Here is a 15,213-nt window from a genome sequence, read left to right on the forward strand (position 1 = left end):
ATGAAATCTTGTGAGGAGTGTAGTGTAGGAAATCCTGCAACTACAGATACAGGGTAACAAATCCATGAGTTAGCGGTGCAAGTGAGGAGGTAAATTATGTTAGCAATATAGCATGTTTAGCAGTATTTATTCGTACATCGGGTTTGAGCGATGCAACCTAGAAAACAAATAAAAATAATAATATTAGTACACATACAAGCACTACCAAATATAAATAAGACGATATAAATGTATAAATTAAGCGTTCATCAATGAAGTTCTCCAAATGTCTTCGTCGATCTTCAGTCTTCGAGGGTGATATCTGATACTTAACTACCAACTTTTATACCTAGTCTGAGACTTGACTTAGTAGACTAAAAATCAAGGTATAGTTTTCTTCATCTAACATTGACAATAAGATTGAGATAGGAAAACTTGCTAGATCGACCGAGTAGTGCTATAACATTAAGCATATAAAAATCTTAATAAAAAATTTACTAACAATCATGTTTAATTTTTGTTTAGAAAATTTTCTGCAAATAAAAAGGTTGCTAACTGTTAGAGCATAGATCGATCGAGCTCAAAAGTTTTGTTATCTCAAGATTTTCGTTAATGATAGATGTACGAAACCATATCTTGATTTCTAGACTACCAAAGTCAAGTCTCGGACTAGGATTAGGATATGGTAGTTGAGTATCAGACATCACTGAATAACCCTTGAATACTGAAGACTGGAGAATAAATACAGACATTTGCGAGAACTTTATCAACAAAGAGGTATGTGAAGACTGATCTATCCTATTTACTCAAGGTATTTACTATTATATCTAATGAGACTATGTCGTATGATTTTAGCAGATTTAATATTCCAAAAAAAGAAATTTTGAGTTTAATCTTGTCTTGATTAAACTATTGAAATATGATTCAAGAAATAAATGTCCGTTAATCCTTAGCAATCTTAGTTGAAACAATTTATTGTTCACAAACTGTTTTCGTTTTAAGTTGACCATTTGGAAATTGTCAAAGAAACATTGCATACTGTCTATGACTATTGGGAATGTTTCAAATTTAATTATAACATATATGGTACTGCTTGGCGCAAGGTAAACATATTTGTATGTATAACCTATGTCAGTTTAAATTCCGTAGACTGTAGAGGTTTGTGAAACCGATTTGAGAACCATGTACATCTGAGTTACAGAATGGTGGAAGGTTTACAAACCCACCGAATTTGACTTCGCAGACTACCAAGGATTGCAAACCCATTTTGAAAACTCTTAGGGACTGACTTCGTGAACTTCCAGTGGTTTGCAAACCTGTCCAGTTTCAGTATTAGCAGAAGTCCACAAACTATTATATACGACTATGTTCGCTTTTGCTACAACTCTCATAGACACTTAAAAACACTTTGCGCTTGTGGATCATTAGTTAGTCTTTATTGTTATTGAACACTGATAATGCTTGTAATTTTAAAGGCTACGTAGCCTCTATGGACTATCACTCGTGTACGGTTCCAGAACCCTAGGCCATGATGCATGTTCTTCGGTGTAATTCCAAGGCGAACTTTTCACATGCTTACATGAATTTCTAATAAGAGTTTCATCTAAACTAAGAAAGTGTTTGCTTGGATCTCAAACTATCTTAGATTGAATTCAAAACTACCCAGATCCTTGAAAATCTATAAATAGAGACTTTTGCAACGATATTTCTTAATCCCAAGCACTCTTGTATCCTAGTTGTTAAGATAGAGTCGTCCTCTATAACTTAGCTTCGTCATAGAACTGTATTTTAGGTTACAAAATTTGAAGAATTCACTTAGGGATTCGTGAAACCTGGACAAACTATTTTTTACCTGATAGTTCTTGAGTCCAGATCTTGTTCTTATTTCTTATTAATTTTTTCAGGTTTTTGTAATCTTGATCAGGAACGAGATAGAAAAAAATCACAAAGTTCTCTTCGTCTCAGACTTTGTGATTCCACAAGATAAATATCTAAACTATTCTTTTATTTCTTTGGATTGTTCTTGAGGGGTGGTTAGTAATCTAGGATTCTTAACTAACTGAATGTAAGTGTCCCGTACTTGTGAGGTTTATTGGACTTTGTCTACTGCAAACAAATTTCCAAACCTATATTGAAGCATATTAAAAGGGAAATCAAATATGCTTGTCTGTAAGAGAAAAATTGGTACCAAAAGTCTTCATTGAGGTTGAAGCAACTCTTAGGCCTTAGAGGACATCAGTAAATGAATCAAGTGCGTTGAATCTTGAGAGGTTTAAGAAACATAATGAACACGATTGTAGCTGAATTGCTTGAAGGATTAATTCGGTCTCAGCTACATTATATTCTGGACTCTGATTGTAGGATAATGTCTATAGTAGTTTAATACAATGTGGTGTTCAAAGATGGATGAGGTCCCTGTAGGTACAATTTTCCTCAATTCATAAAATTTCTGATATCTTGTGTTTTTTCTTTTCCGTATTACAGTTTTTATCTTTATGATAGAAATAGTTTAAGTTCTTATTATTTGAGATCAAAACCAATACTTGTTCTTGTTGAATTCATATCTTGAAAGATATATTAGAAGCTTCATACTTGTTAGAATTCGGATCCTCTTAATTCGGATACGACTAGATTAATCATAAATATTGATTTTTGAGATTGTCCAAAAACTCCTCTACACAATATTTTTGAGGTACATGGACCTTTGGTCTATACATATATTTTGAAAGATAAAGAGAGAAACTCTATATATAATCTTCTTTAAGGGTGTTTGCACGCTTCACATCTACACTCCCTAAGAATTTCCTCAATCGTATAAGCCTCGACATCCGCGGGACCGGGTGGTCGATCCCTTCATGATGATCACTGGACTCGGCTTCTTCTTATTCTTCCTCTGTCTCTTTACTTATTTCTTTACTTATTTCATCTTCTGATTCTTCTTCTCCGGGATGATCACTTTTAAGAGAGTTTGTCGACATTGTAAAGGAATGGGCAAGAGATGGTAAAATATATGGGGTAAAAGAAAGGTTCGAGGCATATATATAGACGACCTCTAACAGGGGTTGAAGAATACGGTTAGGTAGAAAAGATATAACCGTGGGAATCTAGAAGCACACGTCTTGGGAGGCCAATCGTCTCAGGAGACGCGGGTGATTAAAGGATATCTACTGGGGACTTAGAGTCAAGAATAATAAACAAGAAGTACCGCTAAAATAAAAAGTTGAATGTTTATTGGGTTATCTGACGATTAACCCAATAACCATGGACTAATGTTGATACTTGAAAATTAACTACCTATTGCTAAAGAGAAGGTACCTTAAAGGAGGTCCAGGACCATGAGGTGAAATAGGAACTTGGGGACTAAGCCCAAGTTCTCTTAGAATTATCGATAAAAATAAAGGGTATGGAAGGAATTAAGGGAAAAAACGAGGTCAATTAGAAAGGAATGGCAGTATTAGAAAATAAAAAAGTCTTGAAGGGCTATGTGTCACGATGTCACATAAAAAGAGGATCTTGGGAAAGTCTATATAAGGAAGAAAATAGTACTATAGAAAGGGTCTTATTCTCCTACTCTTCTAGGAAAGGTGTAGTACATGTTGTGACTAGGATCATTTAGCTTAAACACAAATTACCCCTAAAACAAGGAGCATATCGGGTCATTCCAATATGCTTCCTTGGAAGCCAACATGTGATAAATCGACGAAATATGCAAAAGATAAGAGGCTATCTATTATCATAAAAATATAAATTACCTTGTGTTGTCATCTGGAAACACAAGTGATGAGTGAATATGGACCTTTTGTAATACCTCGATTCAGCAGGTAAGGTTCGCCGAATGGAATATAGTTAATGGTTTGACGTACTTTCTTAATAATGATGCCTGATGGATTCATTTGACTGAACTTCTCAGTTAAGAGTGCTCGGGCATAGTCACGCGATAGATGACCTCTCGGGAAGCTGTTGCTGGATGACTGCGGCAGTACTGTTAAAAATCCCACACTGCTGGATAACCGCAGTGGATAAGTGTGAACAATATCAATATTAGTTGGGATACAACTAGGGACGGGATGCTTGTACTCGGGTGGGAGAGTGTGCTGGTGCTGGGTGGTTATGCCAGATACTGGTCTCACAAGAGGTAATGAACGTCTACATTATACCGAGGACTTTCCGACACAGCTGGCTCCAGAATTGGCAGAAAACTATGTTGTTAAGCGTGTTCGGGCGAGAGTAATCCAGGGATGGGTGACCCCTTGGAAGTTGATGCTGCATGACCGCAACGAAGCCGTTAAAAGCCCCATACTACCGGATGACCGCAGTGGCTAAACGGGAACAATATCGGTATAGGGTCGGGTCATTACACTTTCTCCACTCTGCGACTCAATACTAAACCCTAAAAACATGTATTTACCCCTTTGCCCAATTTTGATACCCATAGTTAGATACATACTTTATACTCTTTTAAACTCATTTTTTATACATTCATCTAAAGGCTTTTGATAACTCTTTTTGGAATTATTTCTACGCACGATAGCTAAAATGCTCAAGCGTAATGATTTTTTGTTCTTTTTTGTTATCAATGGTGCTTATGGTGTAGGAAACAGTGAGAAATAAGTTTTTTTTAGTTTTCAGTTCATTATGCTTATGTGTGATAATGTAATAAAAATTAAGATGCAACACATCTCTCGCGCTAAAAAATGGATATATATAAATTCCATGTGATTGAAAAGTTTTATAAAAGACCTACGAAACATGTACAAACAATATTAAAAGACCTACCAAACATGTATATTAAACAATATTACCATTTCTTGGGATAAGTTTTGACACCAAAAATACATAAAAAGGAATGGGAAATACTTTATATAAATAAGGACCAATATGATACGGATAGTACCGCGAACCATGTTCCGTGTTGGGACCGAAAAACCTGGGCATTCCCACTGCAAAACATGTTCCGTGTTGAGACCAAAGAGCCTGGGCTTTTGCTTTACCAGGCAAATGCATTTCTTAAGATTTTACTGAATGGGGGTAATCAGTAATGATTGGAAGATTTTACTGGATGGGGTAATGATTGGTGTTAGGGAAGTCCATGGATAGAACTCGACTCGAAAACAGATTGACTAGATGAGGAAACCCATTGATTTATAAACTACTAATTAAGCCCCATCTAACCAATGTGGGACTAGGATCCCAACATCCCGCCACGCTTTCAGACCCAACGTCCTCGTTGGCCCACTCTATCGACACTGACCCGAAGGTAGCCCTTTCTCTTATGGCGGCTTCACTCCCCTATCAGTATTTAATGCGGGTGTCAACTACGCCCATACATAGGTGCTCCAACACTTTAATCTAGCCTATAGGTCACCCCTTCCCCATGGGTAGAACTCAACTCGAAAACCGGTTGACTAGATGAGGGAACCCATTGACATATAAACTACTAATTAAGCCCCATCTAACCAATGTGGGACTAGGAACCCAACAATTGGAAGCCAATAAAAAGTCGTACACACCATTCCAACAAGCCCCGATTGAGATTCGTCCAAAACTTTAGATATATGTAAGCTTGTAAAAATATACATGAACTAGGTTTCCAAAGTCAAAATGTATGATCACATTATGTCCAATTTTAAGGCGATGACATTTCCGCTGGAGCTGTGTATCAGTTGGAGAATTCGACTGACATCCTATTTCCCCAGGCACACCCATATAAGTGATCGGAGCTGCTTGCCTTCTCATCTGATCTACCTCGCCAACCAATTCCTTTTTCTTGGTTGTGTTTGGTAGTTGAAAATTTAACTATATTAACCTATAGTAAAAACAACCCTGCACATTTATTTCTCTCTTCCAGAAGAAACAAGTATACAGGAATTTTTGGAAGTATTTTTTTTTCTATGGATTTTGGTACAATGCTGTAAGGTGGGAAAGAAAGGGGTTTAACTTTATACCGTTGAGGTATTAGAAATGCTCCTTGTGAAACTCGAACTTGGTTGAACCTTTCTGGTTAAATTCATGGCAGAGCTTGCCCAATTCTTGTGCTAAGACGGGTGCACCACAATAGAAAACACCTGTTCGAAAAAGTATGATCATGTAAGTTAGTTGCAGACAAGTAAGAATTCTTAAACTTTCTTTTGGTATAAAATCAGCAGAAAGCTTCACTGATAGTTCCGAGGAATGATGGGTTACCAATCTTTGCATTTGGGTGCTTTGAGCACGTTTTTGAAAAGACCTTCTTCCAGTTAGGCCTTGCAAAATGGGTTCTCACCTACATTTTGAAAAAACAAAATGTCGAATTCATATTACTGGCAAAAACTGCATCTATGGACGTTCTTCTGGAAATGATGCAGTAATTTCCTTCAAACAAAAATTTGAATGAAAAATATTGAAGAAGATATTAAGCAGCTTACCGTGGTTCCAGAAACAATGTCAACCCCATTTTTTGCATGATTTAAGGCTTGAACCATTGTGATTAGAGCTGAACGTGCATCCCCTTCTTCATATACACTAGTTAGGTAGTTGTGCATTTCTATGACACCCTAAGTAGCATAATGTTTAAAGGATAAAAAACATCACCAAAAACGGCAAATTTGAAATGAAGATTGACAGAGTCAGCGATTTGTCTTTTACCCTATGATCAAGATCAGCAATTTCATTCATGATCCCTTTGAACCAGTCGAAAGAGCCTTGTTCTCGAGTTACCCAATAGAAATACGCATTTGTTGTCTTCAGAGGTTTCTTTCTTTTAGGGGAGAACTTACTGACAGAGGAATCTGAGGAAGTTCCAACACTCTGATCTGTTGTTCGACTGGTATCCGATATTGAATCCTAAAAGGCAACATATTATGAGACATCAGTATTCCTTGTAATTAACATCTTGCTCTTTCCAGAATATAGAAGCCCTCTCAAGTAGAACAAAACATGGTTTGCTTGCTAAGAATGGAAAGATGACAATATTGCTATTCAGTTTGAGCTTCACTTACAGCCAGTTCCTCCATTCTGATGATGTTGTTGAGCAAATCTTTTAAAATACTAATGAAAGGTGTTGCTCCAATTCCAAGCCCGACAAGTAACAAAACATCATAATTCTTGTAATCCTGAGCAGGGGCTCCATATGGACCGTCTATTAATAGCTTCGGCAAGCTGAAATCAGAATCAAGGGCTTATAATAAGTGTTCAGATGATTCCTACACGCAGATTTTCTCTAAAACAAAAAAAAAATATTGGCTCTAGCTCTAAATCATGATAGACATATAACCTCTTCTTAGTTGTTTCATCAGCTCGTAGAAGTCCGCTTCTCCCAGCTAGTGGAAGCTCGCATGCCTCTGAGAAAACTCTTTTGAGTTCCTGCGTCCAATCACCAAGTTGTCGAATGTGGATGCTTAAGTAATCATCCCCAGGAGCTGAAGTTATTGAAAATGGGTGCCTGCAGAATGCACATCAAAATTGGTCAATATATGTCAGCCTACAATGGATAAAGAATGGACACATTCCAAGGAGAAATTTGTACAGATGTGTTTGTTTTAGTTACCATTCAAAAGGTGAAACTGCCGGACACTGGACGAACATATACTGCCCACTCTTGTACTTGAAGTTTGGAGGCTTTGACATCTGTAGAGTAAGAACATTACCTGGATAAATAGCAACCTGAAAATTTGAGCAAGGATATAAAGAAGTTAACAAGGATTGTAGAAAAAATATAGTGTATCTGTCATAGCCCATATTAAGCAATTAGCAATATAATTCACATTAATCATATAAACTGTAAGAACTGGTCTGATCCGTTAGATAAAGACGGATCTCACTAGTAACCATGACTTGACAAAATATGGAACCAGTTCCACCAGGTCTCTCATGGTTTAGTCTGATGAAAACTTGGTATGAGTGAACTGCTGAACCACAATTATGTTTGAGTAGTCTTACCCTTGATAATTCAACTACTTCCATAAACGTACATTCTTCATGGATCATAATCACTACAAACTAGTACATGCTGCATCACAAAACTGGCAACATTTGAAATTGACCACCTTTCAGTAGGCTAACACTCCTCTATTTGTTGACTATAAAGAGTAATGAAACAACTAGGCGAATAGTTACCTTTCTGAGGCGGACTGAGTAAAACCCAGACCGGAAAAATCTAACAATTCTTTCACATGCATAGAGGACTACAGGAACTGCAATGTACATCCATGTCTGGAACAAAACAAGCATCCAGCAATTTTATAAGCATTAGCTGATACACCCTCTACTTCAAAAAACAAAGAAAGAAAAGCATATTCATAATAATAAAAAGGGCCTTCTGTAGAAATTTACCGTTTTCTGGTACCATTGGTGCACGAGATAGAGGTAGAACCCATGGATTATGAGCAAAATGTAGACAAGTACAAAGAGATGATGAGAATACCAAAAAGCATTGAAGCCTGTAAGCTTGTCGAAGGGTTTAGGCAACTTGACGAGACTACGTCTGAACCATCTAGTTGCGAGTGTGAATGCCACTACCATGAAAATAACCATGAGAATTCCTGTGACACCTTCTGGCCCACGTAAAAGTGCGGCATATGTGGGTTTGTGATCGCCGGGAAAATCATGTTTTAGAGGCTCAAAAACATCATTTGAGGATTTAATCAAGCGCGGGAAATCACAGGCAAGATGATTCCCAGCGTGGAGGATTACACCGACTACGATAGCTCCAGCTATTGTCTGTCAAATAGTGATGCAAAGAATCAGTAAATTTAAACACTTGACATTCAATTAGTAAATAGCTTTTTGTATTTACCTTACTGGTTACCAAATTAGTGGTTCAACTAGAACAATAATTGAAAAGAAAATCCATATCTAATTATTTGTATTCTTTTTTGTCCCTCTAGAAACTGGCATTGTTTTTTTATAATGAACTTTGAATCTCTTTGTTGACTCGACTATCATTAATCTATCAGGTAACGTTAGCTAAACCACTTCTGCTGTTTATGTAAACAATATCACCAATGTCATGTCAAAACAAATTACGCAAAGTAAAAAATCATTAAACCTAGGTGGTCTACGCGATTTCCTGGTAGTATGTCACAAATGTAAAAAGTGTTGAAATTGCCCACTATGCTAATTATCCTAAGCATATCATTTTCAGTTTCCAAAAGATAGCAGTAAATTTCTCAACAAATGGTCAGTGAAAAAAAGTATGAATAAGAATGGGAGAAAACGTACCTTGTGAAAATTGATATTATCATCAAAAGGAATAACAGAAGCAAGTCTAGTAGACCTCAACCAAGTGATGGTGTTTCTAGAAACAGGTAAGAGAATGAGAGCCATATTGAACTTGAGAGTTTCAGCAGCACCTTTAGCAGTAACAAGACAATAACCCATAACCTTAAATGGGTATCTATTCTTGTATTGAAAGAATTTCCAGAAAAATAACCCTAACATTATCCCAATCCACAATGCCATTACCCATAACCTTTTCCAATTATCTTCAATGTAGTAAATTATATTTCTGCTCACTTTTCTTATTGAGCTTCTGCTTCTTAGTCCTTGCAGATTTTGGCTTAATGCTTGGCTTGTGTAACTTAATGCTTGACTGTAATTTAGATACGTATCCTTTTGCAGTAACAATGTCTCCAATTGCCATAACTGTAACAAAAACATTTACTTTAAAAGTGGGTGATCCAGATTCTCTAAATTATTACCATTTTTAGTGGATAAATACCAAACATTAAAGCAAAAACCGAACAACAGAAAAATAAGCTAGAAACTCTAACGGACATGATGATATCTAATCATTTTATCTGGTCGGCACTCGGTATTATAGTATGCTGTATGAGTGCGCATTATATGCTTTCCAGATAAGATGTGCACATGGAGACCAAGTTCATATTGGATTTGGTTCAAAATTTATAGTCTTTTCCTGTAACGTGGGTCAACCATCCATCGAAAGAGAGTACCTGAAGAAGGTCAAGTAAACTGCTGGCTTTGACTATATTATAACCTTTGAATTTTGGGATGACCCATGTTACAAGTGAGTCAACAAATTTCGTATCACCTGCCACTAGCTAGTAGTACGTGGGCCTTGCACAGTTTCGCTTTGCTTGTGTAAAAGAAAAGTCAGCTCGTTTCATACCACCAGATCGTTCAACCAGCAAATGACAAAAATTGCACTCTCGCACACACCTTTCTCTCTTTTTGGTGAATTTGCAGCCTATACTGGAATTAAATTATTATAAATTTTATTTTTGTGATGCGAATTAGAGCATGAATAAAGTCCCAACTTTTCAATCAGCGTGGTCTAAAGATGCACAAACCTCTATCAAACAACATGTTTGATATTTCCCACAACCGTGCTTTCTTATGTGCGACTATGTATGTGACGGTGAAGAAGTCACGTTCAAGTTCGTTGAAGTTCCTAGTCACTAAATTTATTTGGTAAAAATAATAAAAATGAAGAATTTTACCGCATCTGTTCTTTACAACAAGCTCTAGTATTTACTACATGCAACAAGCTCTCAAACTCGAATCAAAGACTTCAAAGTTCAAAGAATAGACACCATTGTGCACTTATTACTGTCGATTGACACATGGCATATCCTTTTACGTCCTACATTCCTGATCAGTCCAGAACGGTCCCTAGCTCGATTATGATTTCCAATTCTATTTTGAGCTTCAGGGATTCACTTCATCACATTTTGCTTCTGGGACTTCTATTTGGGACCATTAGGTCCCCATTACCACTACCGCGAATACAAAATTTTGATTCCGCGATTTCCAACGAGTGCCTAATAGCTGTAAAGGTTATTCACAGTTCCTTTTCCTCCCACTCCAAACTCCAACTCGAAACTGAAATTTAAGAACCTTCTATGGACTGGCATATGCGAAAGAGATCGGCGTATGCCACGTGTCGGAGACAAAAATAGAAAAAAAAACTTATAAATGTTGTACCAACCTCAATGTAGCCAAGCCTCTCGGGGTCCAACTCTTCCATTATGAGAGCAGCGTATTCCTCTGCTTGTTCTTTAAGCCTTGCCAACTTATTCGCCGAGGCACTCAGCATGATAATCTACGAGAAAACAAATCCGAATTAAAGTCCTTTAAATACCATCCATCTTTTACGATTATGATTATTATACCCTTCACCTACTCTTCTGAAAACGACGTCGTCTATTTTTTCAAACTTGATGTATATCATTAACATAAACATCACAGATTTGGTGATACAGCGAAAAAGATCAGAGACAAAATTTTGATAAATTACCCAACTGTTATTAGTATTCTTTTTTTTGTCAGTCACAGTTGATGATGTAACGTGAGAAGTGAACCAAAAAAAAAAAAGTCATTACCGGCAGGTTGGAGTAGTTGGGCTGTGGTTTTCTGCCCTAGCTAAAACATAATAACGTTCAACCAATCCTTGATATACTCTGCTTACTAAAAAAAGTCTAATATACAATGTTTGGTTTTTCTTTTAATATTGATACTCCGTATTAACTTAAATATAAAATAATTAATTAATTAACTTCAAAAAAGGTCATTTTAATGTTTGTTTGTTTTTTTTTTCTTTTTTGTAATTCTGGTAGTTGTTCTTTTTTAGCACCAGTACTTGTTTACTGGTATAATTTATAATTTTTTAGCAATATAATACTATATACTACTCGAGGTTGATCTTGTGTTTCATTTAAATTTTGTAAGTGAAAAAGAAAGAGAGAATAAGCACCTCTTTAACTTCAGATTCAGTAATCCTACCATCTTCGTTCTTATCTACCCTGAAATGAAAACAAAATGAGTTAAATGTAATAATAAATGTGATGCTAATACAGATTAAAATTGAAGATTAAAAAATATTACATGTCAAAGAAGATTTGAAGTCTTGAATCAAAACTTTGATCAGTAATCTGGGACCAAAATTCATATAGTTCCTCTTTACTAATTTTATCAATCTTCAATCTTCTTCTTCTACTCAATGCATCAAATAGTTCCAATGCGAATTCCTTTGAATCTTTCATTCCTAATTTTCATGACAATACAAGAACAAAAACGAAGTGAGATACGGTAAAAAATCATTTCAAGGAAATTGTGAGAAGCAGAAGGAAATAAGAACCTATGCATTGTCCGAAATCAGCTCGAAAAAGAAATCCATCTTTTGCAAGTCCATCAAAATTGCTTTGAACTTCGTTCCAAGCATCAACAGAATTAATATTATTTCTATGGCTACTGCTATTACTATTACTATTGCTAATGAATCTTAATCCTCTCAGAGCTTTATGTGCACCAGACCGAGTTCGATCGAGTTGAGCACGTTGTTTACGGAGAGCTCTAGCAGCTAAAGCTGAATCAGAAGTTCCCGCATTGTTATCATTTGCTACTGCTGTAGAAGAAGAAAGTGTTTTTGATGATTGATTATGACTCCATGAAAATCTTCTATTAAGTTCAGCTTTAAACTCTTGTGAAAATGCTTTAGCTTTGGCTACTGTTTCCTTTTTCAGTTCTTGAGAAAACTGACGAAATTTATGCGATGAACTTCTTTTTATTGTTGGTGATCTTGATGCCGCTGATGATAAAGAAGTTTCACTTCCACCACCACCGCCACCACTACCAGAAATAACAATTTCTTGATCTAAATCAATAATGGTAGCAGGTTCAACACTTCTCAACACAATTGTATCATCGTCTTGAAAATCAAGGGTTACTTGAACAAATTCTTGATCCATTGCGCCAGATGTTTCGTTGTTTACAGGTGATGAACTTCCACTTGCAAATTTACCTGAAGACACCGTATCAGACGCCCACCGTCGTTCATGTTTCGGAAAACCCCTCATGAATTTCTCTCTCTCACGCACACTGTCAGCTGGCTCTCTAGAAATTTTGAATCCAAACTAGCTACAGATGCGCTGTTTGAAGGATAATTTAAACTCTTTCACAGCATCATCGAAACGCGTTCGGAATCTCTAGGAAAAGACCACTTTACGCGGTGAATGCAGCAAAAAGGATGAGAGATGGTACAAGCGTCTGAATGGGGAAGAAAAAGAGAATGGAAAGGTGGAAAATGACAAGTTCAGAACATAGAACCACTGGAAAGAAAAGTTGCAGGGTGAACGACTTTTCTTTAAACCCGAAATTAATATCCGAAATGGGATTTGTAACAAATATGAACGGGATTAACCAATTCTAAATGTTTGATTAATAAGAATGAAGCAAATGGTTGCTCTCTAAAAATATGTTTAAAAGAATGGTTTTAGCAAATTAATCAGAAAAGAGAGAAAAATGAGACTCTCTTCTAGGAAGAGCTAGTGAAGAATGTGAGGGGAGTAGGAGAGACGGTGGGGTCACGATCAGAAAAATGTATCAAGTACAAGTGGAAATAGTAGTGACGACGGAGAAAAAAAGAGAAAACCTAAGAAAATGGAATTTGCGATTGCGTGAAAAGAAAAGAAGGGGGAAATTTATATTTGGCTGCTTGTTGTGGTTTGGTAAGCAGAGATGACGAAAACAAACATTCTGAGTCATCGTATGAAACCGTGGTACATTTGCCTATAAAAATAAATTTAATAAAAAGTATGACATTTGATATTTAAGGTACTGGTATTTTGTCATTCTCTTACCGTCGATTTACTTTTCTTTTAAAGATCTCTTCGTGCAATTTAATGATTATTGATTATTTGGTCGCTAACAAGAACGATAAAAACATCAAAATAAGAGATAATCAAAACCCTAATACAAATAAGGACATCAATTACATGTAGATCGCGAAGAGAAAGAGCGATAAACCACAAAGATATCCAAAACAACTTTATGTATAAGGGAAAGATGATGGTATATCCGGAAATATATTCCGACCATTTAATCTGATTGTATTTTTATTATATAAGAGATGCTCCTAAAACAAAAGAGTACTTTGCCCATAAAGTTATCGATCCACACGAACACGGATGCGCGATGTCGTGATAAATCGTCGATGTTTTTGAATCGAGAATATCAAGCCACGAACCAGCCATTAAAATTTGAAGAATTCGCCCCACAACGAAGAAGAAAAATCGCCCCAAAATGACGAAGAAATATGTCAAAAGACACCAAAAATGATGTAAAAACATCTTATTCTATTACCTACTAACAAAAAACTTTAAAAGGAAAAGAATTCTTGCTCAGATCTGGTCCTTTTGGACCAGATCTGAGCAGGACAACTATTGAGTTTTTTTCTTTTTTGAGAAAGGGAAGATGAAGAGAAAGAAGAGAGAAAGTTAATAAGCCAACATGATCTAAACAGATTTCAAAAGTTTATGTTTTTACTCTTTCCTTGATGCGTAACTAATTTTCTCTATTTTTTCTAATATGTGTTTGCAGTTAGACTTATCTCTAGTGGCGTTTGCCTTCTGTATGTTGTGGTCATAGTGGTTGTTGAGTATGTTTTCGATCTTTTGCTAGTAAAACTCGTCTTTGTTGGTTTCATACGTACACTGTCAAATTCGACTCAATATCCCGCTCATTGTAAAATTCAAATTTCAAAAAAAAAACAGTTTCAGACGGAAAGTTAGTTTCCTTATTTTCCTTTGTTGGTCAATTGCCAGCTCCGGGACACCAGAGTGCTGAGTGTTGGGCGACGAAGGACCGGGACACCAGACAACTGAGCACAACTGAGATGCGTATGCTGCGATGGGTGTGCGGACACACAAGGCATGATCGAATCAGGAATGAATACGTTCGCAAGAAACTGAAGATAGCGTCTATCGGGGAGATGCTCACCCAACATCGGTTGCGTTGGTTTGGGCACATACGTCGAAAACCTCCTGATGCGCCGGTTCGAGTAGGACGCATTCTGCGAGCTGAGGGGCGGATGAAACGTAAAGGCCGACCAAAACTTACGTGGGATGAGTCGGCGAAGCGTGACCTGGAGAAATGGAATTTAATGGAGGAAGATGCGTTGGATAGACGGAAGTGGAAAGCAGCGACCCGCGTAAAAGAGGTAGGATTTGTGTTTCCGGTTTGATTTGGCCGTCTACGACAGTATCTTCGTGCAAAACGTGTTCACTCGAAATGACTTGTCTTGGGAGCTCGTGTTCCTCTTGTCGCCAGTGACATGAGTTGCTAGTCCTTCCCGGGACGGTTGTTGCTCGGTGGACATTACGTGTTGGCGTATGAGTGGTGTTTAGTTTCTCGGATGCTTGTTGGCTCCCCGCCGAGAGCGGTGAACGATAAGCCCGATTACCTCTTCATGTGTTAGAGCATTGCTCGGTTGAACCCACCAAGCGTTGGTATGTCAAT

The 15,213-nt window shown here is 36.9% G+C and overlaps 1 protein-coding gene across 1 annotated transcript; it reads right to left on the reverse strand.

Annotated features, from left to right (window-relative positions):
* Positions 1–5,507: 5,507 nt before the first annotated feature.
* On the reverse strand, positions 5,508–13,318 carry LOC113299216 (respiratory burst oxidase homolog protein A-like). Its single transcript, XM_026548199.1, has 14 exons — positions 12,056–13,318; positions 11,803–11,962; positions 11,672–11,720; positions 10,907–11,020; positions 9,178–9,600; positions 8,290–8,676; positions 8,074–8,169; positions 7,505–7,620; positions 7,232–7,399; positions 6,957–7,116; positions 6,604–6,801; positions 6,384–6,512; positions 6,163–6,241; positions 5,508–6,044 (listed from the first exon to the last, which is right to left on the reverse strand). The coding sequence occupies exons 1-14, from the start codon at positions 12,771–12,773 to the stop codon at positions 5,935–5,937; spliced, it is 2,907 nt and encodes a 968-aa protein (XP_026403984.1). The 5' UTR covers positions 12,774–13,318; the 3' UTR covers positions 5,508–5,934.
* Positions 13,319–15,213: the final 1,895 nt, after the last annotated feature.

The sequence above is a fragment of the Papaver somniferum genome, chromosome 7 (assembly GCF_003573695.1).
Source record: "Papaver somniferum cultivar HN1 chromosome 7, ASM357369v1, whole genome shotgun sequence".
Taxonomy (NCBI): domain Eukaryota; kingdom Viridiplantae; phylum Streptophyta; class Magnoliopsida; order Ranunculales; family Papaveraceae; genus Papaver; species Papaver somniferum.